Source organism: Branchiostoma belcheri, unplaced genomic scaffold (genome assembly GCF_001625305.1).
Source record: "Branchiostoma belcheri isolate BF01 breed outbred unplaced genomic scaffold, Haploidv18h27 scaffold33, whole genome shotgun sequence".
NCBI lineage: Eukaryota > Metazoa > Chordata > Leptocardii > Amphioxiformes > Branchiostomatidae > Branchiostoma > Branchiostoma belcheri.
The window spans coordinates 1,959,069-1,983,755 of NW_017803943.1; the positions used below are offsets into that span (position 1 = coordinate 1,959,069).

General features: G+C 40.6%; 1 protein-coding gene across 1 annotated transcript in view; it reads right to left on the reverse strand.

Annotated features, from left to right (window-relative positions):
- The window catches only part of LOC109475150 (putative uncharacterized protein DDB_G0282133), a 31,420-nt gene extending 7,415 nt beyond the window's left edge, over positions 1-24,005 (reverse strand). The window contains exons 1-4 of the mRNA XM_019775685.1: positions 23,818-24,005; positions 23,230-23,705; positions 23,113-23,169; positions 382-735 (exon numbers count right to left, since the gene is read on the reverse strand). Of these exons, the coding sequence (XP_019631244.1) occupies positions 382-735; positions 23,113-23,169; positions 23,230-23,705; positions 23,818-24,005 (1,075 nt within the window). The remainder of the gene's footprint in view (positions 1-381; positions 736-23,112; positions 23,170-23,229; positions 23,706-23,817) is intronic.
- Positions 24,006-24,687: the final 682 nt, after the last annotated feature.

The following is a 24,687-nucleotide window of genomic DNA, read 5'->3' on the forward strand; positions in this document are numbered from 1 at the left end:
AAAATAAGAATCCTAAGCTCCTATTGGTCCTTGGGAACGCAGGTTTCTTTATGATAGAAAAATCAGTCAAACAGTACCAATTGGAACTTAGGTTTTCTTATAACAGATTGACACACACGCACACGCACACACACACACACACGCACACGCGCACACACACACACACACACACACACACACACACACACACACACACACACACACGCACTGTCTGAACATTTGTTACACCTTGACACCATGTGAACATCAGATAGACTATGATACTTTGTAAACTTAAATTAGAACCATGGCTTTGCACCATAGTAGTTGTCTCAAAACATCATTGTCATAAATTATAAGCTATCAAGGCCGCGCTATGGATAGGAAGATAGGAAAACTTACCATGAATTTCCACCGCAACGTAATATTCCTTTTGGCCCACTCCATCAATCAGGACCGTCTGTACGTAAAGTCCCTGGTCAGCTGACACGGCCGGTTGTAACGTCAGGGACCCATCCCTGTTTAGTGCCGTCCTTTCCTTCAGCGGGTCAAAGGTCATGTCTCTGGCATCTTTGCCACTAGGGGACCAGATGGCGACTGCGTTCCGGGAACCGCCATCAGCGCTGTCGATTTTACTCCACGTTATAGCGATGACGCCATCGAGACTTTCCTGGAATTTGCCGCGGAGGGTTACACGGTCGCCCACCATCCCTCTGACGGTCATAGGGTAGGGGGTGTTGCTGCTCTCAACCAGGACTTAAGAAATACAATGAAATGTTTATTCACATCATTTATCACAACAATTCCATACAGTAGCAGTTCACTGGCTGAAACATGATTATGACAATTAAAGAAAAAGTCAACATTATAAAGATATACACATGGGTTAAATATTAGAGACCTTACAGGGTGCTCTAAGCTTCTAAAATACTTATTTGCGTTGCTAACTCTTTATCGTTGAGAAGGCCAACCAGGTATGGTAGTGCACTCCTGCTATACTTCAATCGCATTGTATTATGATTTGCATATCTAAATGCATAACCCTAATACAATACTCGAGAAGGTTTTTACAAATTGATAATATAAGGACATAGAAGGCTAGTTTTTTAGATAGATGATGAATCAATAATTCAAGTTCACAACTATTGAATAAACTAAATACTTCGATAGGTGGCTTCTAAGATTTTTTGCCAAATACAGGCAAAACAATAAATCAACTACTAGCATCTAGTTACAGCGTTTAGAAGCATACATGAATACTCCTGCCGCAGAATTGATGACGAAGGATTTCTTGACGTCACAAAGAGACAGATTACAAAGGCCATAGATTACAATCTTGATGGGATTTTTGACCTAATTTTCTGCATGTCTAGCCCTGTAATAGCAATAATAACACCACTTACGAACACGCAACACTGACGAAACTGGCTATAACACTATGTCAGCATTAAAAACACGTTTGTAATGCTGGCATAATGCAAATGTTATTCTTTACACAGTGTTTATGAATAATTTCAAATAAATTCTAATTCTAATTTGGGCTTGAAACAACGATAAGAATATACAGACGATTATGTACAGATTTCTTGCTTGAAACCTGGTATTGAATTTGTAATAGCCAATACATATGTGATGCTAAGACTAAAAAAATTTAATTGATATAAATAGATGTATAAGGCAAATGGTGATAACACTGTCTGCGTGAAAATAGTTTCTGGTTGCACCATATGGACATCTACTCATTTGGATGATTTTGATACCTTTGACAAATGATTTTGATAGCTTTGAAAAATGATGGGGTTTAAGAAAGAGTAATACGAGACTTGTAATACAAGAAAACTAATTTTCCATCAGACTGCCCTTTCAATTTTTCTTCCCCGACTATTAAATCATTTATACTGCCTTCTGGTTGGTTTTAAGGTAAAACCCTTCGACAGATATTGGTAGGAAGTATAATTTGATCATTAACCATCTGTTACTATAGTTTATCAGTATTTTATATGACGTTATAAAAGAGCCTCATAGCATTGATGTGACCGTACGTAAAGGTACGCAATTATATAATATTTTACATACAATGCCCTAAAATATGGCAATGAAAACTAGATTCCGTATATTAAAGTAACAATTTCCTCATAAACCACAAATGCCTGTCATATAAAACACTACTAATAAATCATTAAGAGGGTTTCAAATGCCACCTGCATATACATATTAGCACAGGTAAAATTTAACCATTCCTCTGTACTAGATTATGCCCACCATTCCATCTAGACCTTTGCAACTAACTATAGCTGACCAGCAGACTCAATATTGTGCCATAGAAATAGGCAAAGCATTAATTTCGAAGAACCTGGAGGTATGGCTAAATTAGTACAGATAAAGTTTATGTAGTAATGGCAAATCGAAATACTGCCTGAAACTGTGCATATTTCTTTCCCCTCGCTCAACAGAATTTGTTACATTTCATGCTATAGATAAATCCAAATGCGTTATAGAAGGAGATAACCTTTACTGTGTATGAATAGGTAAATATATCAAAGGATGTTTAGCCCTAAGAACTAATAATATACGATACATCAAACTCAACATGTCGATTTATTTCTAAACTTTTATGTCTACTCGGCAAATTTATTTGTAGCCAGTTTTGTTTACATGTGTAGTTATACACTTTACGAACGTCGCTGCATATTTGTTTTGTGAATAAAGATGGTTTTGTGTACAGAAAATAGCATTTCGAGCCCTGGAGCAATCTGTCGCATCCTAACGGCTGCTTCATCTTTTAGGTACCAAGCCAATGATGAAGCTCTTCGTTTTATGTATCTAGGTTGATTGCCTTGGCAGGAATTTGTTTTAGAAACCTTTCAGGCAGGGCGGCGTTAACATCTCCTGGTCGATAACTAGTGTCTTAGCGTATCTGTGATGTCAGGCCTTTTTGCACCAGCAGTACTGATGATCATTGATGGAGGGAAGAGAATCGGGGCCGTGACTTAATTAGATTTCCTTTCCAGCTTTCTTCATTTATTAACGACCTGCAATCTTTAATCAATCTTCCATCTTTGTTTATTTGAATCAGCAAAGCAGAAATCCGCAGATGCATGATACATTAACTCCGGAAGTTGGTAATATTATAAATCTTACAATACATTCATTACAAAGGAATTCCGCACACGAGATTCTGATCATTTACTTACATTCACTGTCTGAATATCATAACAATTCTTTGCAGTAGAGCTTTTGACAGCAATGTACTGATCATTGACGATTCTTTAAGCTAAAAACTACCATATAGCTATGTCTTTTATGAATATGTATATAGATGCATTAGGACTTTAAAAGATGAAAACATTATCTTTTTAATATATTTTGGCTAACCCTTACCTCTGCCTTCATGATCTGAAAGAAAATTGGCATGCAGGCCGAATTGAAATTCTCATCAATAAAGCAAGGTTCGAGCAAACAAACAAATGAGTATCTCTATGAGATTACCATACGTGTATACATGTACGTTTGTTTACATACCAAAGACAAAAGAGATGACAAGAAGACCGCTCGTCCTTCCGTTCACCACCATGGCTGAGTCCGGGTTAGTTCCTGTCCACTTCGGTGACTCACAGGCCGCTGAACCCGCGAAGCAACAGTCCTGAAACAAGTTTAAAAGCCCGTAAATGCAGAGGCAGCAGAAAAACGTTCAGCTCTGGCCTTCGATACTTTGATCTGCCGTGTTGAAGCATGTCCAAAGCAATATCCGATATGGCAACTATGTGTAATATGCTGCAGGTTAACCTCCCTTTACGATCAGATGCTGCAAACTGGCCATAAGGTGACAGTTCCTTGATTGAATACGGACGGTTGGTTCTGTAATGGTCTCTTATTGACATAATGTTCTCACTAATGTCCCGACATCGTCTTTAGGTCTTAGGAAGTGATGGCAGAGAAACGCTGCGATGTCCTTTTTTTAAAACCGGCTGATAGATATCTGTCCTCTTGCCGCCGCTTTGGGAAGACAGTTGTTGTTTTCAAACATGGCAGTCTGCTAGCTTACAGTGTAGTTAAGGCCCAAACCTCGCCAAAGGTAGACCTACAGATGTTCGACATTTACGAAAAGACGTCGTGCGTATGCTTGATGAAGACTACTCATCAAATTCCGGGGCTTTCAGGCCGATCCCGTGGTAGAAAGAGCGCCTCTTGCCTATCGATCTCGTGCGAAAACCCTGTCTGCACACAGCCAACCAATCGGGTATATAATTGATAGTTGGGCCGCCGCTCCGCATTGCACTGAAGATAATGTGGTTACGGTCTTTCGCGGAGGCCTATCTGGGTGGGGGATTAGATCTCCACCTCGAACATAACGCGCCAATTTGCAGCCCAATCAAAAATGTACTCGCAATCACTTTGATGTGATATAGGCTTGCCGAGAATACAATTAACGCCGGGAGAAGCGAATTTCCGCCCCGAACCGCTTCGCCTTCCCAGATCGCTGGATACCGTGTTGTGTGTGTGTGACGTTATTGCACTGCACATTTGGAAATTGGAAAGCGGTGGAGCCGATATGTCATAGCTTGGATTATAGCATCGGGAATAAAGTGAACGAGGGCCCTACGAATGGATCTCATTTATTGCACCACGCACATAAGAAATACGCGACAAACTTTGCTCCAAGGAGCAAAAAAACTTCCTGAAATGATATTATGATGAATGCGCAACGGGAATGACACCAAGGCCTGTGAACCTTTAGAGGGATGTTTTAACTCCCTAACCAAGAGGCCCTGCTCCAAAAGACGCCATCTCTAGTGGAAAACTTCACTTAACGCCCGCACCAAAGGGCGTTAGTAGAACCTCACTTGGCGGTCGACCGAAAAGCATCACCACTAAGATAACATCCTCAACATAAATCATGGTATGATTGCTTGTCGTCGTTGTCATGTGAGTGTTTGGATATAGATGGGAAGCAATTCCGCTTTTGTCAGATCATTTGTAAAATTACAGAGAACTAGAGAAAATTGCTTTGGGCACGATTTTAATATTTCAGCATTTCTGACATTTAAGGTGAAAGGAAAGACAAAAATTCTCATCTTTACAGTTATTACAAGTTACGTTATAAATCATGATGTTACGTTATAAATGTGTGTAAAATACAACTCAAATAGTGATGAAATTTCATTTTAAGGAAGAGTAAAAAGAAGTCAATGTTTGTATTTCATGCTCCTAACTGCATTACATGGGCTGCTTTTTGTTGCACACCACCACTATAATAACTGTAAAACTGTAAAACTATTATGTCTCATAAATATGTAATTGCTTAATCCTGCATGAGGTTTAAACCTATTATCGTACCATTATTGCATAACTACGCATCCGTTTTATGAATACCATAAATATAACCCTTCACTACTAAATCTGGAAACAATAAAACCCGAAAATGCAATTCAAACTTCAGAATATTCAAGGGAAAGGCATGACCTTTTCTGAAGAAATATGAAGAAATATGAAGAAAACTTGGAAACTTTACTCTCTCAGTTATCGAAGTTTATATCACACGTCGTATTTGAATTGTGGTCGCCCATTCATTATATTCTGTTCGACAATAAAATGCATGCGGGCAATATCCAGTTTCAACAAATACGGTGGTTACCTATTATTTTCCGATAGTTGATTTATAGGCAGGCGGTGGAAGATGGATATGTCTAGCCGGTGTTTTGGAGGTCATACGCGCAGGGTTCTTTTATCTTATGCGGTGCAGATGTTTGCCGGTGAGAGGATTGAGAGGGGGTCAGGGGGAAAAGTCGGTGTGAGGTTTCAGGTCGTTGTAAAACAGAGAATATCAGATGCTATGAAAAAATGATATTTTCCCCGTGGAAAAATTGTATTGAAGGAAAGTCCAGACTGTGGTCGGGGTCGAATTAAGTAAGTAGGAAGAGACATTGTCAAAACAAAATCGTCTAGACACAGCAATTTAGTTATTACAATACCTCGCTAAAAGATGAATACTGTAATTTAATTCACTTTATGTTCGCGGTTGCAAAAGTTCACGGTCTGAGAAAAACTGGTGTTCATGGATTTATATGTTCACAGTGGCGGCAGGTGTAGAAAAAGGAAAGTAAGTGAATCATTTGCTAACGGTAATGCTAAGTTCGCGGTACAGAAGTGACCGCGAAAACCGAGAACACAAAAGTACCGTGAAAAATCAAATTACAGTAACAGAAATCTGCCTTGGGAATGCGAATGCAGCAATGAGCAATTTCTGTCTTCATCGAAGCAGTCAAGATGCGTTTGAAAGATTAAACACAGCTCCTTGTAGTTTCACAGACCCTTTTACGGGATTACCTTCAGCAAAACAATTGCCTGAACGTTTAAGTCACTATCTGGCGTCTTGCTCATTATAGCTAAGCTAAGTTTTCTCAAATTTAAGTCTGGTTGTCAGTGACGATATATGTCATCCTGGCTCACTTGAAACATCCGCCATGGAACTACTACAAACGTTTCAACTTATATAACCTGGTTCCAAAACGGGCACACACGTATTCATGTATGCACACCCTTTGTGGGCAAAAGATCGAGAGATCCATCGATTGAAAGAAGGGTTCGAATGAAGAAAGGAAATCTATTGTTGCGTCTTTACCCTGAGGATTTCACATATCGATTCTTGGGCAACTGTGGAATCCAAGGCCTTGCGATGGTAAGGCAAAGGGATGGAACAGACGTGCTCTCACAGGTTAAGTGCTCTGAAAGGTCTTCATAAAAATTTCACTGACTCTGATTAGACCTGACTTCACTGTAAGTAGATGACAATCAAGTAGGCGGTTATTCTTTAGAATTCCCTAAGCATAACTGTAAAGCGGCTATCGCATCAGCGTAAATGGTGAAGCTCTCCTTGGTGGAAAATTAGTGAGGAAAATGTAATAATAGGCTTGATTGAATTGCTATCGTGCCCGCAATTTGATGGATTTCTTTCCATATCCTGCCAGCGCATTCACCACTTAGCCGGGCTTCAATGTCATTTCTATCGGCAACCGTCATGCGGGCAGTGCAGCCGCCCCCTTTTTGCTATTGAATCTTGCCGCAGGCCGTGCCTAGAATGGCCGGCACAGCAGCACGATGCATACATACATACAGGCAGGCAGGCTTCGCTTTAACATATGCGCAAATATCAAGACCCATCAATTTAAAGGATCTCAAAGAAGAGAGGCCGAAAAAAGGACAGCTTTTGAAGAACCTTTTAACCGGATTCCGGGATGAGCAACGTGGTATCATTGGGTTACCAACGATAAATGTTTACTCAGAGGAAGGCACGTATTACCAGGCGGTCGATTGCTATCGACCTGTACATCAAGACGGTTTCACCTTCACACACATCGATGTGATGTCCGAATGTACTCATCCAGATGAGGCTGCTTGCGGCAGCGTTTCCACTATCAGATAAATTGGCTGACCGCTGTCCACGTTTTGGCCTCACAGCTTCTTGAAAGCAAGAAATAGAATAATCCATTATTCGATACTTGCTCTCTAGTGCGTGGCAAAACCGTTGCTGCTCGGCCGAGGTGTTGGAGATGGGGGGGGGGTGTAAAGGTAGTGGCGATTTTCTTATCTACGAAAGAATAGCCATTGACGTAGATAAACATCAAGACGCTATGGTCCAATTTTTCAATAGCGATCATGATAGCCATAGTAGCGAAGCTGTAAGAGGGCGATAACGCTTTGAAGTGTGAAGTAGGCTGGCTACGCCAGGGCCCAAGTGCAATCGAAATCCCCCCATCTAAGCCACGACACTCTGCAGGACGTCAACACTTAATAGCATTGGAGATCATCTGTCGGAGATGCACACACACACACACACTCACAAACGGCTCTGTCATGACCTTAGCGGACACGCTGTGCTGCACCCGGATATTTTTAACATGTGCAGCAATGCTGAACACAACTCCACAAGCCGATTTGATAACGCATAAAGCAAGGTACTGTATCTCTGTCTCCGCGAGTGGCAATGTAGGAATCGAACGCGGCCAGCAGTAAGGCATATGTGAACACACGTCGTTATTGATATGGGCATGACTATAGTACCTGAATGCTTCGCAGTCTTACCTGTTGGACAGTCGCTGCTCTCAACCCCTGGGATGTTGTGGTTCTGAAATCCAGCCCAGTGGCCCACTGCAGCCGCCGGTATGCCTGTGTAAAATGTCCCGCGGCCTGTGCGTAGCTAGGGTTGACTACGGACCCTGTTCGTGCGTAGGTAACTCCGCCTAGAATTCCTCTTCGTTCACATCGACCAGCAGCCGGCTGAGTCTGCAGTTGTACCAAATCCTATATACGTATTGTGGAGGGGTCGGTTCGTATCATTCGGGTCCCTCGCATCCACGAAATAATATAAAGGTACCACGGTTCTATAACCACAGCATCCAGCCGCTAAAACAAACCGCTCCCCTCTCCCAGCCGCCCGTGTACTTAGTTTGTGGCGGTACGAGCTGTTGTATTTCTGTGGCGTTTTACGACAGTGGCACTGACTATGTATTACCCACAATTCAACAAAGCCCCACGTTCAATACATGCAATCTGCTGTGTTGCCTCATTAATCACCTAGGCGCATCCATGTTTTACAAGCTCCGGGGTCCCGATCTAGCGATTCTGGCTCTGAATACGTAAAAAAGAAAAGATTCAAAAAAGGTCACCCCTAGAAGCTAGGGTGATCTCACCATCCCGTGAAACAGTAAGTCAGATGTCAATGAAGGTCAATACTCAGTGCTTATTAGCATATATTTTCATGACGAATTGATAGGAATATATGAGGGTCCTAACTACTGCTAAGTAGTCACGAATTCACAAAGAAAACCGATTCAGAAACCGAGTTTGCTTCGCAGCAAGGGCTCCAGTGCATATTTATATCAGCGTGACCACCCAGAAATTCAACTTCCGTGCAATTTGCTGCTGTCATTTCATGTAATTCATACATTACGGGCAGATAATCCCCGTTACGCGGCTTATAACCGCAGGCAATTGTCGCAAAGTCTGACATATAGAAATCCCTTAGAGGGGATATGATGAATTGCTACATGTCTCGTCGGGTATAAGCAGTCGGTTCTTCACATAAGCCCAAGGCCAGATGAGGACCTCCTTGAAAGGACGGCTTCGGAACCGCTTCCATTACTCCAGAATTCTCTAGTGTGTCTGTTCGGAAAGCGATGCCTTTTCTCGGTAGAAGACTTAATTGTCTAGACGTTTCCCTGAACAATTTAGCGTGATGCAGAATTATGCATGAATCATACAAGGCAGGGTATGTACTTGCCACTTGAACTCTCACTGGGGAATGGCGGCAGCTGCAGCCGTAGTCTAGAGAAGTGCAGTTGCCGGGATCTAAGCCATCAGAGAAACTTTTTAGAAGACGTGCAGAGAGCCTCGGGGTTGCATTACACCGCCTGTAGGTGTTTGGTCCTGTCTAATAATTCACCATTGCTAGATCCCTCGCACTCATATTATCATCGGTGCTGTTGAGTCCGCTCCAAGGGTTGCTGCCAGTGTAGTCCATTACGTAGATTGGAACACGACAGCAGAGCTTAAAGTCATAGCAGCCAGGCGCTAGGCACACACAACTGCGAGTTACACATCCCGGTCACGTATCCTCTCAACTCCTTCCGATACATTTACCAAAGCACGACATGAATGGGCCCATATTACAGCATTTCAGTCTAGTCCAATGCGAGGGAACTCTAAATCGAGGGCCTAATTGTGCGCTGAATGCCAATGCCCTTTCCAGCGGCTCTTCAACCGTGTCGTCACCCCGCCAGCATTTGATGGCATCTCGTCCCGGTTTCTCGCCGACGGATACAAAAGGATTAAACTAGATTGGCACCTATGACTTCACATTCGCACGAGAGCTTTTTGCTCATGCAAAGATATGGCATTTGTAGATAAGTGGAGCATCCTATGCCGAGGGACGATCGATATGTAGTATAAGTGAGATGCTTTTTGACTCTGCGTAACATCATTAAGTTACAGTTTCTATTTGTAGAGACTTTTGAGGACCTTGACTCGGGAATATCTAATCACTTTAAAAGCATTCCATGCAATTTAAAAAAAAAACTACGTGAGGCGTCTCTGTGTATTTGGTACCGACCATAGATAGCTAGAAACCGGCAGCCTACGATACAACACAGCAACCGTTTTCCGTCCGCGACATCGCCTTCTTGCCCTACAGATATCAAAATTCTATGGGATAGGATTGATTCAACTTACTACTTGAAATGGCCAAAATATTGACTTGGGAAATCCAGTTTTGCCGTCCTGAAACTGCATTGGATGCATTTAAATGAGAGTTCCAGGATTTTTGAGGTATCATCATTATGGCGTTTCATAGTAGCTATCTTTATTATTCAGTGAATAAAAAACAAATCTATGTCACTGTGGCAGTAATAATAAGTTGTAATAATACAGCAACATAACATCATTAATAAAATGTAATAATGCACTGACAAATATTCAACTTGCTAATAAATCAAAACGGGATAATTAGACGGAATGAGATACCATCCTAATTAACAACCGTAAAACACTGTATGCGGTTTTACGTGATAACAGAATTATGTTTAATCACAACACAGGTATTCATGACGTAGCAAGGGTATTTGCACCACTACCGTCCTAAATTCAGTTAGCTTAGCCTAGGGATTTTCCGTGGGCAATTCATAATGCTTCTTAACATTCTCTCAACAGTGCAGCTTCGCGGTGGTCTATTTAGATATTCCTTAAGATACGGGAGGGTATGTCCTTGCGAAGAAGTCGAAGGCGTATCTCAAAGGGAGTGTAATTTGATGAAGTAAGTTCAAAAGATAGTTCGGCGATTACACTTTTAGAGAGATAGCGTCTTGCATACATGGCTACAGTAGAAGAGAGAAGACTGTTCATGAATGGAATTGCATCTTACAATGCAATTTTTAATGGCAGAAAAAGAACTTGATTTCCAAAGTCAATTTTTACTTTTAATCTATGAATTTGAATCCACTGATATCTTTGAGGCAAAAATTCGATGTCACTGAAGGATCATTTTTATCGTGGGCCGGTACACAATAAATATCGTAGCTTATTTTGGGCTGCTTCGAATGCTTCAAGCCTGAAATGATGACAAAAATGTACTAAAAATGGCAGTAAATGTTCCTCAGAAATTATTCACATTATTCCTCATCAAGAATTTTTTTTGCCACCGGTGCCACTTTTTGTTTTCCCAAATGTTGCTTAGGAAGGTTACTTGTATAGGGCAAAATTGTTGTTTAGTTTCTGGTTTCATTTTCCCTTTACAATGCATATGAAATAGCATTTCAGGACGTTTCAAATTCAGATGCAAAATTTACGTAACTTACCTGGAGTCAACCCACAGAAAAGGCTATTATCAGTTTGGAAGTCAGAGACATAGCATTATTCTCCTAGGCCATATGTCTAGACGTCTATTCAAAAGAGGGAATTTGAAGACATAAATTTATATGTTTTTGGCAAAATTCTATATTTCTTTCATGTGTAGCAATGTATTTCCGGTAATTGTAGGTTATAATTGATAATGAGTGAAGATGCATTATGAACATTTAATTATCTTATATATATTTACCGTAAACAAATTTAAATGAAGCTAGCTTGTCCTCACGACTGGCAAGCATAACATTGGACTACATACGAAACCACGCATAGACCTTTCTTCGATCGACAAGACGGGCTGGGCATTTGCCCCACTCAAATGCCAGATGTTTCCTGGAAAAACTTCCGAATGCCAATGTCCAAACGATTCAAACGCAAACCTTTTGCCATAGGGCAGTGCCGCTTCTACATCATATAACCTACGGGGTTCACGCTACGCAGTATGTCAAAGTTAGCGATATTTTACGGTTCTCTGGACGCAAACGGAACAGTTATAGGCAGGCAGAGTCGTCTGCCCTTATCAGTTTTAAACACTCTTGTCAGTGGATGTTCTTGAGTAGATCCACACGTAATACAAACAGGACATCTCGGCGTCTTGCAAACGATAGAATCGATGGTAATAGATTCACGTCGTCTCTGGCAACCGCCCGATCTGATGCACGTTACATCACGGCGAGGGTAAATCTCGCGAGAGAGATAGATCTCGCGTGATATGTAAACTTTGGCGGTCATACATGAAGGACAGAGAAGGACGTTATTACATCGATGTAGTATTTTAAGCCGCCTCATGATTCTCTGAGCGCAGATAAGATATTTGAGACGATATTGCATCAGTAATAACTCCTCAAATGAGATACAATGTAAAGCGACGTAGATAATTAGTCTACCAGACATGTTGATATGACTATGTACTACATGACGAATGTGTTAATTTCTACAAATATATTTGTGTCGATCTAAACAGCTTCGTCATTTCTTTTAAAACTTGAAATTTAACAGCAGTTATGAGGGCATTTGATTATTTTAAACCTTCAATAAAGATACTCTTTTTACACAACCAAGAGGTTTGACAACCGACATTTTGATGACCGTCTGTCATCACCTTCCTCAGGACAATTCTGTCTGGTTCACATGTTGCACAGCACAGGTGTCGCCGTAATAGATTCGTTCCCTAATGCAAAGTATTTACATATCTACATGGTTATGGGGAACTGTATCACACAATGCGGCCCAAAACGTACATGACTGTGTTATGTGCATAATGCTGCAGAAAAAAGTACTGCTGCAGAAAAAGAAGCTACAGGGAACCTCTAGGTTGTGTAAAAGGAGTCTCTTCGTTGTGACTTACCGACCTAATGAAACGTTAACTATTCAAGGAGATTGTCAAATTTATTTTCTCAAAGGTGTACTTGCTGTTCATCGTAATCGACGTTACAAAGCCCCCTCAGCAATACCATTTGCATTGGATAAAGGAACTGGGGAGTTACTAATTGGTGGATCAGCCACTTCAAAGTACCAACCGCCACATTCCAGACAGTCGCTATGAGGAAGCTCAATTTTACTACCAACACTAAGGCCGCCAGTCCAGACTGATTAATATTTGACGGTCCTACTGTGATAATGACTTGGCCAGAACCTCTCACCGTATTTCTTTTCATTACTCGGGAGATCGTATTTTATCTTCAAGGACTGATCAAGGATTTGGGTGATGGAAACGCGATTCTTGTTAACTCAAGGTACGGAAATATTGGTGGTTGTACTGTGTGTCTGTGTCTCCTAATAAACTTCGGTTGCATGGTGGGTGGGAGGGGATTTTGACAGGTGATTGATAGGGAGGTCACGTCTGAAGGTGACTCATGATCAGGCGCAGGGTGAGAGAAGGGACTGGGCAGTTTGTGGAGGAATTCAGAAAGCGGTGTAATACCAGATTGAATCACATCATACACATTTTAAATAAATCAAACCCAAACGTTTCACCCGAGACATTTTCCGGTCATACGGACACCAAAAGACCCAAAAGACTTGCCGGAAATATGACATATCTTTATTATTACTTATAATATAGTGGAGTGTCAAGAAAAATATATGACAGTAATAACGCCATAATATGATTTCATAAGGACTTTGGTCTGATCAATGCATGGTATTTTCAGTTAGATATAAAATGCAATTTTCAATTGTCAGCTAAGCTGTTATGCAACTGGCATCGATAAGTCGCAAATTGTTAGACAAAACCCCTTAACGACCGTCTCTATTTGCAAAAGTGTAATCAGAGAGGGTCATTTCACGAACAAATGCGCGCTGAAATATGCCTCCTGACAGCTCAATAGAGGTACTGTAAGAAACCTAACACAGTAATCAATAGACAAAATCATTTTCATTAGGATGAAATAGGAGACATATCGACTATTTCGCCGCAGTGGGGAAGAGGATTTCCCCACCAATGTTGATAGAATAACCTTTAGCATATTTTCTCCTTCACCTCCACACGTTGTCAGTAAGGTATCAACGGGATACTTTGAAGGTAACCCGACTTTGCCGGCGGCACTTTCATCAACTGCATTGACCAAAATTGCCCTGACGGGGCGCTCTGGTATACAGGACAGACATCTACAGTTCATGACCTTTTCACATTAACATGCCGAAAACGCCAAACCTCGTTAACAACCTATGTCCTCATGTGAAAACCTCATCACAAGGCGGACAAAGCTTGATCCGGTAGAATTCCTAGAAGCCATATTATCACAGGACCCGATATGTTGTTGTGTGTGTGATTTGCATAGATATAGCTATGGCTATAGATATGGCTATTGAACGAAAATGCTGTAGCTGTGATCATGCTGGGTTAGAGTTTTCAAACGAAAATGTGTGGCAACACAGATAAGAACCCTTTGTTGAGAATCTGGGTCTTTCAGATCTAGTTCCGGATTCAGATTCAGCTTTATTGATCTTGGCATTGACATGTTAAATACAATTTCACCTGAAATCCGCCAACAGGGTACATACACAACAAATCTAAAATACGAATTAATTATCAGGTTAAAAGTTATACATTGATGAATGTGTATTCAATGCATAGTTGAGGAAAATTATTTAAAGAGCGTTTACATAAATTTGAAAACAAATAATACGATTGGCTGTTATAGTACAGTTTTAGCGCTCCTCTACCCAATAGATTGATATTAGTTGGAAAGTATAAGTCGAATATGTGTTGAAAAAGACACAGAATCATTATCTTGAAGCTTGGACTGGAAAAACAATTTTTATCTTTTCTACATTTATGAAACATCATACAATATATAATTAAAATTTGTATATAGCATCCGCACAGTGGAATGACTTAAACGTACATTATTGGAAAATAATGAACGAACTTCACCGCTTTTTCTGTGGGGATTTCTTTTCTGATAATCATAATCTAAAATAGACAGCGCATAATAACCTTCAATATATATTATAATATCTGCCAGGAATCTTTATGTGGTTATTATCGATTGTGGAAGTGGTGCTTCCTAGGGCCAGGGGTGTACTTTTAATTCTCAGCGAGAAACTTTACAGCATCTGAGGTTCTGAACAGAGCCAATTTGCTAAGTCTACAAGCCTAGAGCCCCTGTCAAACGTAGCTGATCATGAAGACCACCATGAACACTACCAAACACATTCCAACTATGGTTATACATAATTAGGAGAAGGTCGGGAGCAAGGTCGGCTGTGGTTGGCTGTGCTCGCTGAGGTCGGCTACTGTTCAACTGCGCCAACGCAGGCGAATGTTTAAAGATGATAAAAAGAACATTCGGCTGCGGATGGGAGCTTGGGTCATGGTTGGAGACTGGTTGGCTGGTGGTTGGGAGTACGTAAGCAGTGGTCGGGTGCGGTTGGGACCTAGGAGAATTTCCCCGGCCAATACAATGAATCTGTAAATACCGTAATCTGTAAATAGCTTTTCTGCAAACCTTTTTTTTTAATTAGCACGCTCGTATCAGTTTAAGAAATCCCAGAGATATCATCCATATAGGAAATAATAGGAAAGTTTATTGCAAATACATGCCCGAGGGCTAATTGCAGTTACAAACAACACAAGAAAGAAAATACAATGGTATGTGAGACTATATCTACGTCCGTAACATTATACTATACTCTACAACATACATGGTACAAGCTATAGATATAATCACATCATCATGGCCTAACCTAAAAGTTTTTTGATAAAGTCAATGATAACAGCAAAGTTTGCAAAACAGCACACATATGAACTGCAGTAACCTTAGAATAATCAGACGGAATCGTATCTTTTGATGCTTATCTCAAGTGCTCTTCCCTCTGATAATTTGATTCAAACCCTGGGGGATAGTATTTCTGCTCATCTCATCGGCAAAGTTCGTTTGGGGTGAAGCGTAACAATTTGTTTTTACAACTGAAGCGAAAATTACCCCGCCGAAGGGGATAAAACCGTTTAATGAAATTAGTATCTTCTCATACTTTGAGCTATTTCATCGTGATTTTATATTGAGCAATATGCATATTTGTGGCAAAGTTTACATAGCCTGAAGGCTGGCATCATGTTTGGCCCCCCTCCCCCTGAACTAGAGAATTGACACTCTGTCCCTGACCGCAAGCAAACGCAATGTTTGGGTCCACATAAATCTGCATACAAATGCAAAAACTATAAGTCTTCAGGAGCAACCATCCTTTTAAAACACTCCTGAAGTTGGGAATGTTTCTTCCGGGTGACAGGGTCGCAGCGTCACTGAATAATGAAACACGCTTCGCAGGAGCCGAGTGTCACCTTGGTACATGCCTGTCTGAATAAATGACAGGAAATTCGTGCGACAGATAATTATGGCGCTGCCTTCCGAGCTCTGCTGCGCGCGTCAAGGTCAAATTCACATTCCGGAACAGCGAACGTTATTACGAACGAGTAGAGATCCATGTCTGACGCTTTGCAAAATAAAATGCCGCCCCCCCCCACCTTGGGCGATTCAAAATGGCGGCTCTGTAGTCACTTGTGTATACGATGTTATCCAACCAGCAGTGCGCTTCCTCCGTGTGATTCCGCATGCTGTATTTAATGTTATCAATGAAATGATGTCAGCGTAAAGGTCATGCGCGAAATTGCAGCAATTCTTTAGAGGGTTACAAAGTGTCAGTGATCGCTGCTGCTGCCTCGTAATTATGGGAAACGGATCCGTGGAATTATCTTTGTCTCGGCTTCAATCAGATTTAAGCCACCGAACGATGATGAGTCGCCTAGACGTGCTATCGTTAAACTAAGGCACGCTATTGTCATTGCAATATCCTAATGTTTTTGTTACCTCTATGAAAAATGAAGGTATTGTTTTGGGTCTGTCTGTGTGTCCGTGTGTGATATGAGGACTTAATTGATTTACACAATTAGTGAAGGGATTCTAAAACTCCACTGTTGTACACAATAGGGCGCAGATACGTGTATATTGTATAATCTTTGTCAGGTTGAACATGATACAAATTATGCAAGTAACTATGGAAAATCCTACGGTTCATTGTTGCTTAAAATAACAATTTCATACATGTGTAAGTCATCTAAAGGTACGCATCGCTGTGTATATATTTTGCAAATGGTAGGATATTTGTATAATTAATACTAAATGTAAACAAGAAACATCGCCAAAGGATAGCACTTTCACATATAAGATATATACAATTTAAGTTCAGTGAACCCTATATTGAAATACATACTAATCATAACCTTATTTCCATAATCAATGAGACAAGTCAGAAATAAAAAATACAAAAGCTCCAAATGTTTCACGGAGTTATGAGGTATCTGAATTCCTGTTCTTTCATTTATAAAGTTACATAGGCTAATTATATATATATAATATCTTCATGAAAAAGCAGTGATTGATCGCTGTTGCTGCTTTACACTGCGCTATGATGAGGGCGATGATAGGAACTATTGTTGTGTTACGAGAAGTGGCCGTCGAGGGGATTTCTAATGGCAAGCATAAGTGCGTTAATGATACACTATTATTGCTTATCTTCTACCATATACAAGCATTAGTGGCACAATAAACAACAGTTATTGGTTGTTTTCCATAATTAGTTTACATCATTGCGGCGTTTTGTTACAGACATCTTCATGATAACGTTGAACCATGGTTGTTTCTGTTACCGAACTGTTTCCTAATATGGTGTTGTTTATTTCGACTGATTTGTTGTTGTCATTATGTTTTTGTTATTGGTAAATGGCATCTTTCTTTCCGGGTTGTTCTTAATGCTTATAAACTTGTTGCAATAAATTTTAACTCAAAGTAAAAGTTCTATTGACAGAATATATTCTGAAACATAATTAAACTAATATCCAAGACAATATAACATAACATAGAATAAATCGGGGTCTAACATAGCTAATCAGTAAAATGCTGTTCAGCCAAACGTTACTGTTCAAGCTTTTGCTTCTTTTTGAGTCAAAACATTGCTGTTCACTTAAACCATCGCTGTCCAGTCGAATCATTGCTGTTCAGTTCCATTGTGTTTATTTCATTTTGATCCTGCTTCGAAAAGACTCGACTAGTGTTCATCTCATAGAACAGTTATACATCAATCAAAACTGATCGATTGAATCAATAATAAATCTCTCTAGCGGAGTCATTGTAGCTAAGTATTTGGAAATGTCTTACGGCATTGCCAAATCATTGCTATTCAGTAAATAAAGCATTGCTGTTCAGTGAAACCATTGATGATGAGTAAAATCATTGGTGTTTGGTCAACGTATGGCTTTTCATTCAAAACATTGCTGTTTAGTCACATAAATCAGTCAAACCATTGCTGCTCATTCAAATTATTGCTGACGTCAAACCAATCCTGTTCAGTCAGATCATTGCTGTTCAATCATAGCATGGCTATATCCAGTACAAATGCTGGCCAAAACATTGCATTTCACTTAAACCATTGCTGTTCAGTAGAATTATTGCTGTTCGGTGTCATCTTTCCTTTTGATCCATTTTGTTCCTGCTTCGGAAAGAATCGACTACTGTTAATCTCATACAACCGTTAAACATCAATCAAGATGATGGATTGAACCAATCATAAATTACTCTCGCGGAGTCATTGCAGCTAATTACTGGCAAATATCTCCGGTCAAAACTTACGAGTTATTTTCCGCTGACAAGCTCGCCCATATGCTTAAGGCTAATGTAGTCTCTCGGTTGGACGGCGATCTGTAATTGAAAGTTGTAAGCCAGACCTGTCCTAAAGGCAACGTTACACAAGTCTAATTGGTCAATGGAAATGCGGTTTTGTTGAACTTACAGCAGTAGATATCGTTTAGTTGCTTTTACATTTAAAATGTGAGACTGGTGCTTGTACAAGCTGGTTTCTACAAATAATTTAGTCGCAAAATTAACGACAAACTGTTAAATTGCCAGTATCAATTTATGACGACAAAATTATAGCAATTTATGGGAACTGTTCCTTCTTCTGGCTTTGAAAATTAACAGTTACTGTAATAGTTAACGGCTTCGGATTAATATCATATATATATGTTGGATACAATATTATTGCAGGCTAACCCTTCGGCAGATTCAGGCAATATAGTCTAGACTTTACAATTGACCTTCGACCTCCTTGTGTAACCTTTGAGGTTAACGCATATACCTGAAGTCAAGGCCACAGCACACAGTATTAATTGGCCACCCTGGAGGCTATACGGCGCGAGTATACAAAGCAGTGCGGTCGGAATTCTCGAAGCCTGACTGGATTGACCAATTTGAGAGGTAGCCAGGAGTAAACTGAGTTTGTATAGAAATGTATCGGCTGTATGATTTGTGTTGTGAAGCCTTTTCTGTATAAATGCGCAGCATTACGTATACGCAGCTGCGTTCCAGGGTGAGCCGGCTGCAGTTCAGTTGACCTCTGCAGGGCGCTATATAAAGCGAGAGTCTCATTGTTTTCAGCTATGTAATAGATTATACAACAAACTAAAAACATATGTGTGCTCCGTATTTCACAAGTGTATTCTACTTTAATTCTAACACGTCGAATTGAGTCACCTTGGTCGTCCTTAACTACAGAAATCCCCATAGTACGAAAACTGTGATCTACTACCTAAATCCTGCTCACCCCTTACCCATCACTCATAACCACACGTGTGAATAATCGTGACGCCGGTTTCAAGCTATCCAGAGGTCGGGTGTAAAGAGCAAACGTATTCATTGGGACGACAACGCAGGTTAATTACAGTTTGTAGTAGATCTGGACCTTTGGTATCTAAACCCTGGCAGCTTCACTGAACTGTAAGGTAGAATCTGCTCAACGTGTCATGGATTAGTTCTGACTCAGTTGGCATCTTCCCTTCAGAGGTAATTGGTTTTAATCTAAATGTTAATGTTATTGATGTACAATCCCGTGTAATTCAATTATCTGTGGTTGTCTTTTGGCAGGCAGCAAATTTTGGATTTTCGACGCTGTAAAATTTTCAATCGTTTCGACTTTGCGGTAGTCGTATATCTTCCTGGTATCTCGTTGACGCGTGGCGCTGGGATGTTATCGAAGAACGCAGGATAAAGGACTTGTTTTCATCTCTTCATACCCTGACGCACTTAAACGACCTTCTTACGAACACAAGCTAACCAAGCTGCAATGTTGGCTGAAGTTAGTGAGCAGTCTGGCCAGATACAGGCTACGCCTACCTTTCTACACAAACCGAATCAAAATTAAGTTTAATTTGAATGCCACCTACTCCTCAACCTACTCCCAAACCGGCCAACCATGGATGGCCAAACCATTGCCGAATGTTTAAAACATTTTGAAACATTCTGCTGCCGTACAGAAGCCGACCTGCCCGAACACCAGCCAACATTGCTCCCGACCTACTCCTAACCATAAGGATTGCTCCGAAGGCCATATTCGGCTATGTCCGACATGGCTCTTAAAGTAAATAACCGTCTCCGTGAGGACTACACATGTTTCCCAATTTGATTTCATTATGTACAGGTGGCTATGACGTCAAGACGTCAAGACGAGAGACCTAAACTCCAGGAAAGCATGTTGTAGGAGAACGACCTCATCTGACCCCTGTTAAAGGCCGGATATTGAGAACGCAAAGAGGGTCACCATGCACCCTCTGGGGACTTGCACATATTAGACTTTTCATATCATCTGGGCTTATTTATTTATTTATTCCATTACAAGACGACTGGGTAGCATTTTCCGGTTACAAAGCCGATTTCCAAATGGGCCGGCCATCAGCATATGTAGGACAATTTTATGTTTAGTCTGAAGACAAAAGTGGACAACATACAAAAGAAACAAATAACACCGATGCATTTAATACTCCGTCCTGTAGCCGTTCCAAGGTTCACAATGTCCACTGTAGGTCAAATATGGGAGTAGAGGTCAGAAAGTTACATGAAACGTGCATCTAACCATATACTAGCAACGCGTTTCTGAATATCAGAATCAGTGAAAACTGCAATGCAAGGAACAGTCCAGGGAGGAAAAATTGGTAGGCAAAACGGAAAAGATGTGAAGATGATTTGAGAGAATGAATGGAGCAGTAGCATACAAACAGAAAACCGGGAATGGTGGGGAAAACTGGTAGTCAGATCATTGTTGGTGCACATCGGATATCAGACTAAGATAGATTCATAGCCATTTCTCTCGTTATGAGAACCTCAGTGAGAATTCCAAGGAATTGTCAGAATTTATAATGAATTTTCCAGATTTCTTGCCGATGTTGCCATAATCCCTTCCCTTTGTTCTTATGAGTGGTTCAAATCTTACTATCTGGTCTCTAAATCGAAAAAAAAATTTCAAGATTATATCAAAATATAATGGCAGTGGACAAGAAAATCATCCATATTTCTTTCGGTTCCCCTGCCCTCTAAATGGTTCGATTTTGACTCCTAATTTTTGCCACGCCGTGACCCCACCATTGTACAACTGACAATATGAACCGGCCATTTACGACTGGGGGATTTCCCTATAGGTTATCTGTCAAGTAAGTCCTGCTCAAAACGATCAATAGTTGACCTCACTGTCAAGTTGTCCTGCGAGGACGTTCTTTGCAATTCCGTGGAAACACCTCCTGTATTTAGAGAACAAAAAAGGTCAATACACCAATGAAAAAGAAATGCGGGGTCGTATACGAAATACAGTGTCAAGGTCACAACTCCAAGGGGTCTTGTGAGGAAACATCACTATCAAGTTCTCTTGCAAGAACGTTCTTTGCAATTCCGTGGAAACACCTAAAATAAAATTAAATGTATGGTCGTATATCATTGTCAAGTTTATAAATCCAAGGGCACGTTAGAGGAAACGTATATTGGAGAAACTGGGAGATCACTCAAGGCTGTGTTCTTAGAATTCAAACAGCTTAGCTTGACTACTTACTAAGAAGTAGAAGTATCAGAAACCATTTCGATAAATGTTTTTGGGAATTTGAATGCTTTAATTGATAACGTCAAATACACACTTAAGTTTGAAGGTTATGATAGATAACAATACGATTCAAACTTAGAAACATGGAGTGAAATAAGGTAAATTAAATGTGGAAACATGTTATGTTATTATCGTACATGTGCCAGCGCATTCAGCATTTAGTTGATCTACGCATACACAAACACTGCAGTTGATTCCATTTTCTAAATCCTAGATTTCATTCTACATGGAAAAAATGAATTTCCGTATATGGCAACCATTTTCAGTCTGACTGTACACAAGAAGTGCTTTGAACCCTATTCAGACCATGCTTTCTGGCCATGCGGATCAAAGAGGTGTGTGTGTCGGTGGGGGGCTTTGAGGATTAAATACTACCAAATAGTTTTTTCCATGTACATTCTAAAACACAGTGTAAAAATGGCTTATAATACAGAGCCATTTGGTGTTTAACCAATGGCGTCTTCAAATCAGCACAAGATATGTATTTGATATAATTACTTTACATTAAATTACTTAAGATGATATTAATGTTACCACGAATTAACATAAAAACCTGAAACATATGCACTTATGCACAATCACAGGTTTCATTCTATATGCAAAACTGACATATCTTACATGGTGATTGTTTTCAATATGAGTGCATTGTAAATACATGTGATTGTACATTCAACATTAAGGTAATATTCATAGTGTTTTTTTATACATTAGGAACCATGCATTAATGGGTACCTTACAAGGCCGCGTTCCTTATGATCCTACAATAATTCAATTGATATCGGCCATGCTAAGTTGAGCACACTCACTCTACATCACATTGAAACATTGCCAACGAACTTCATACACACACAATCCCTTTTCATGGCAACTACAAACTGCACTTAGCGGCTGTCCGCAAGAGGCCCTTCCGCGCTGCAGACGTAAGACCGCAACACTCAAAATGTAATAGAACAAATAAAATACATTGCTGCGGCCAATAGCACTGTCTTTGTGGACATAAGGGTAAAGGAAAGGCTTATCTCTCCAATCTGTTAATAAAACCTTTATTTCGGGTTTCAACAGAAACGACACTTTTGAGCGTCCAAAGATTCAACAATTTGAACATTAAAGGTTTCTCCTGTAAGCGCCCAGTGATTTCTAGGGCCTTTACATTATATTTCAATTATTTTTGATAATGAATGGTATCAAAGATTGGCCATTTCTTTTGTCTCACTTTGGTTTACACAGCAGTGGCGTTCCTATGGAAATGTAGATTGTATCACTGTGTTTCCGCATTTGCGTACATAGAATTTAGCTCTGAGACAGTCGATCCTATGCCATAAGATAGATTTTCAGAATCCAAGGATCTAGTAATGGTCTGCGACTGACCCCTCTCTGGCTGATCTTGACCAGCTGTGATGTTCATGTTGGATTCGGGGATGGTCTGAGACTGACCCTGCCCTGTCTGATCATGACCACTGGTCATTGCAGTAGCTGTGGTGTGTGTGTTGGATTCATTGTTGGCCTTAGACGGGCCCTGCACTGTCTTAACATTCTGGTTGTCAACATTTCCATACTGGTGATGACCATTATTTGTCATTACAGTAGCTGTGGTGTTTGTGTTGGATTCAGTGATGGTATTAGACTGGTCCTGCCCTGTCTGATCTTGACCACTGGTCATTACAGTAGCTGTGGTGTGTGTGTTGGATTCATTGTTGGCCTTAGACGGGCCCTGCACTGTCTTAACATTCTGGTTGTCAACATTTCCATACTGGTGATGACCATTATTTGTCATTACAGTAGCTGTGGTGTTTGTGTTGGATTCAGTGATGGTATTAGACTGGTCCTGTCCTGTCTGATCATGACCACTGGTCATTACAGTAGCTGTGGTGTGTGTGTTGGATTCATTGTTGGCCTTAGACGGGCCCTGCACTGTCTTAACATGATGATTGTCAACATTTTCATACCGATGATAATCATCACTGGTCATTACAGTAGCTGTTGTGTTTGTTGGATTCAGTGATGGTATTAGACTGGTCCCGTCCTGTCTGATCATGACCACTGGTCATTGCAGTAGCTGTGGTGATTGTGTGTGTGTTGGATTCAGTGATGGTCTGAGACCTGCCTGTCTGATAATGATCATTGGTCACTAGTGTAGCTGTGCTGATCATGTTGGATTCAGTGATGGTATTAGACTGATCCTGTCCTGTCTGATCATGACCACTTGTCATTACAGAAACTGCTGTGTTCGTGTTTCTTCCAACAACATTGAGCCCTAAAGGAGGAAGCCTTGTCTTTATATTGTAGCTCACTGTGGCAATGATGATGATAATCAGGAAGATACCAGCTGCTGAACTAAAGACAGAGCCAATGACAAAGGGGATGGACAAACTGTCACCAGATTCTGGTTTGTCAGAAGTTTCCGTTTCGATTGTTTTGCTCGTGGTTTTTGCAGGATATGCTTTTGTACCATTATTGCGTTTAAAGACCAAGTGGTAGCGAGAGGTAACGGTGGCGTTGGAAAAGTCATTAGCAATTTTCAATGGGTTAACGAGGGCTTGTGTTGGAGATGCCGACCCTGCAACATGTGCTGATGTGGTTGGCTCTTCACAAATTGATTCTGGACTAACATCTGAAAGCTTTTGTCCCAGAACTTTGGCGGGTGAATAGCATATTATCTTGTCTTTAAAATAGATATGTAGCCTGACGGGAGCCATCCTACAATCACACTGCCAGGGGTTCCCGGCTAGTTCTATGGTAATTATGGCTGGAAACAAACCAAAACCTGCCAGTGGAATGACAGACATCTGGTTCGCCCGGAGGTCTAAGGTTTGGAATCGGGGCAGATTTTCAAATGCACCCGAATGAATGGTAATTATCTTGTTGTTGAACAGACACAACTCTTGTAGCTTG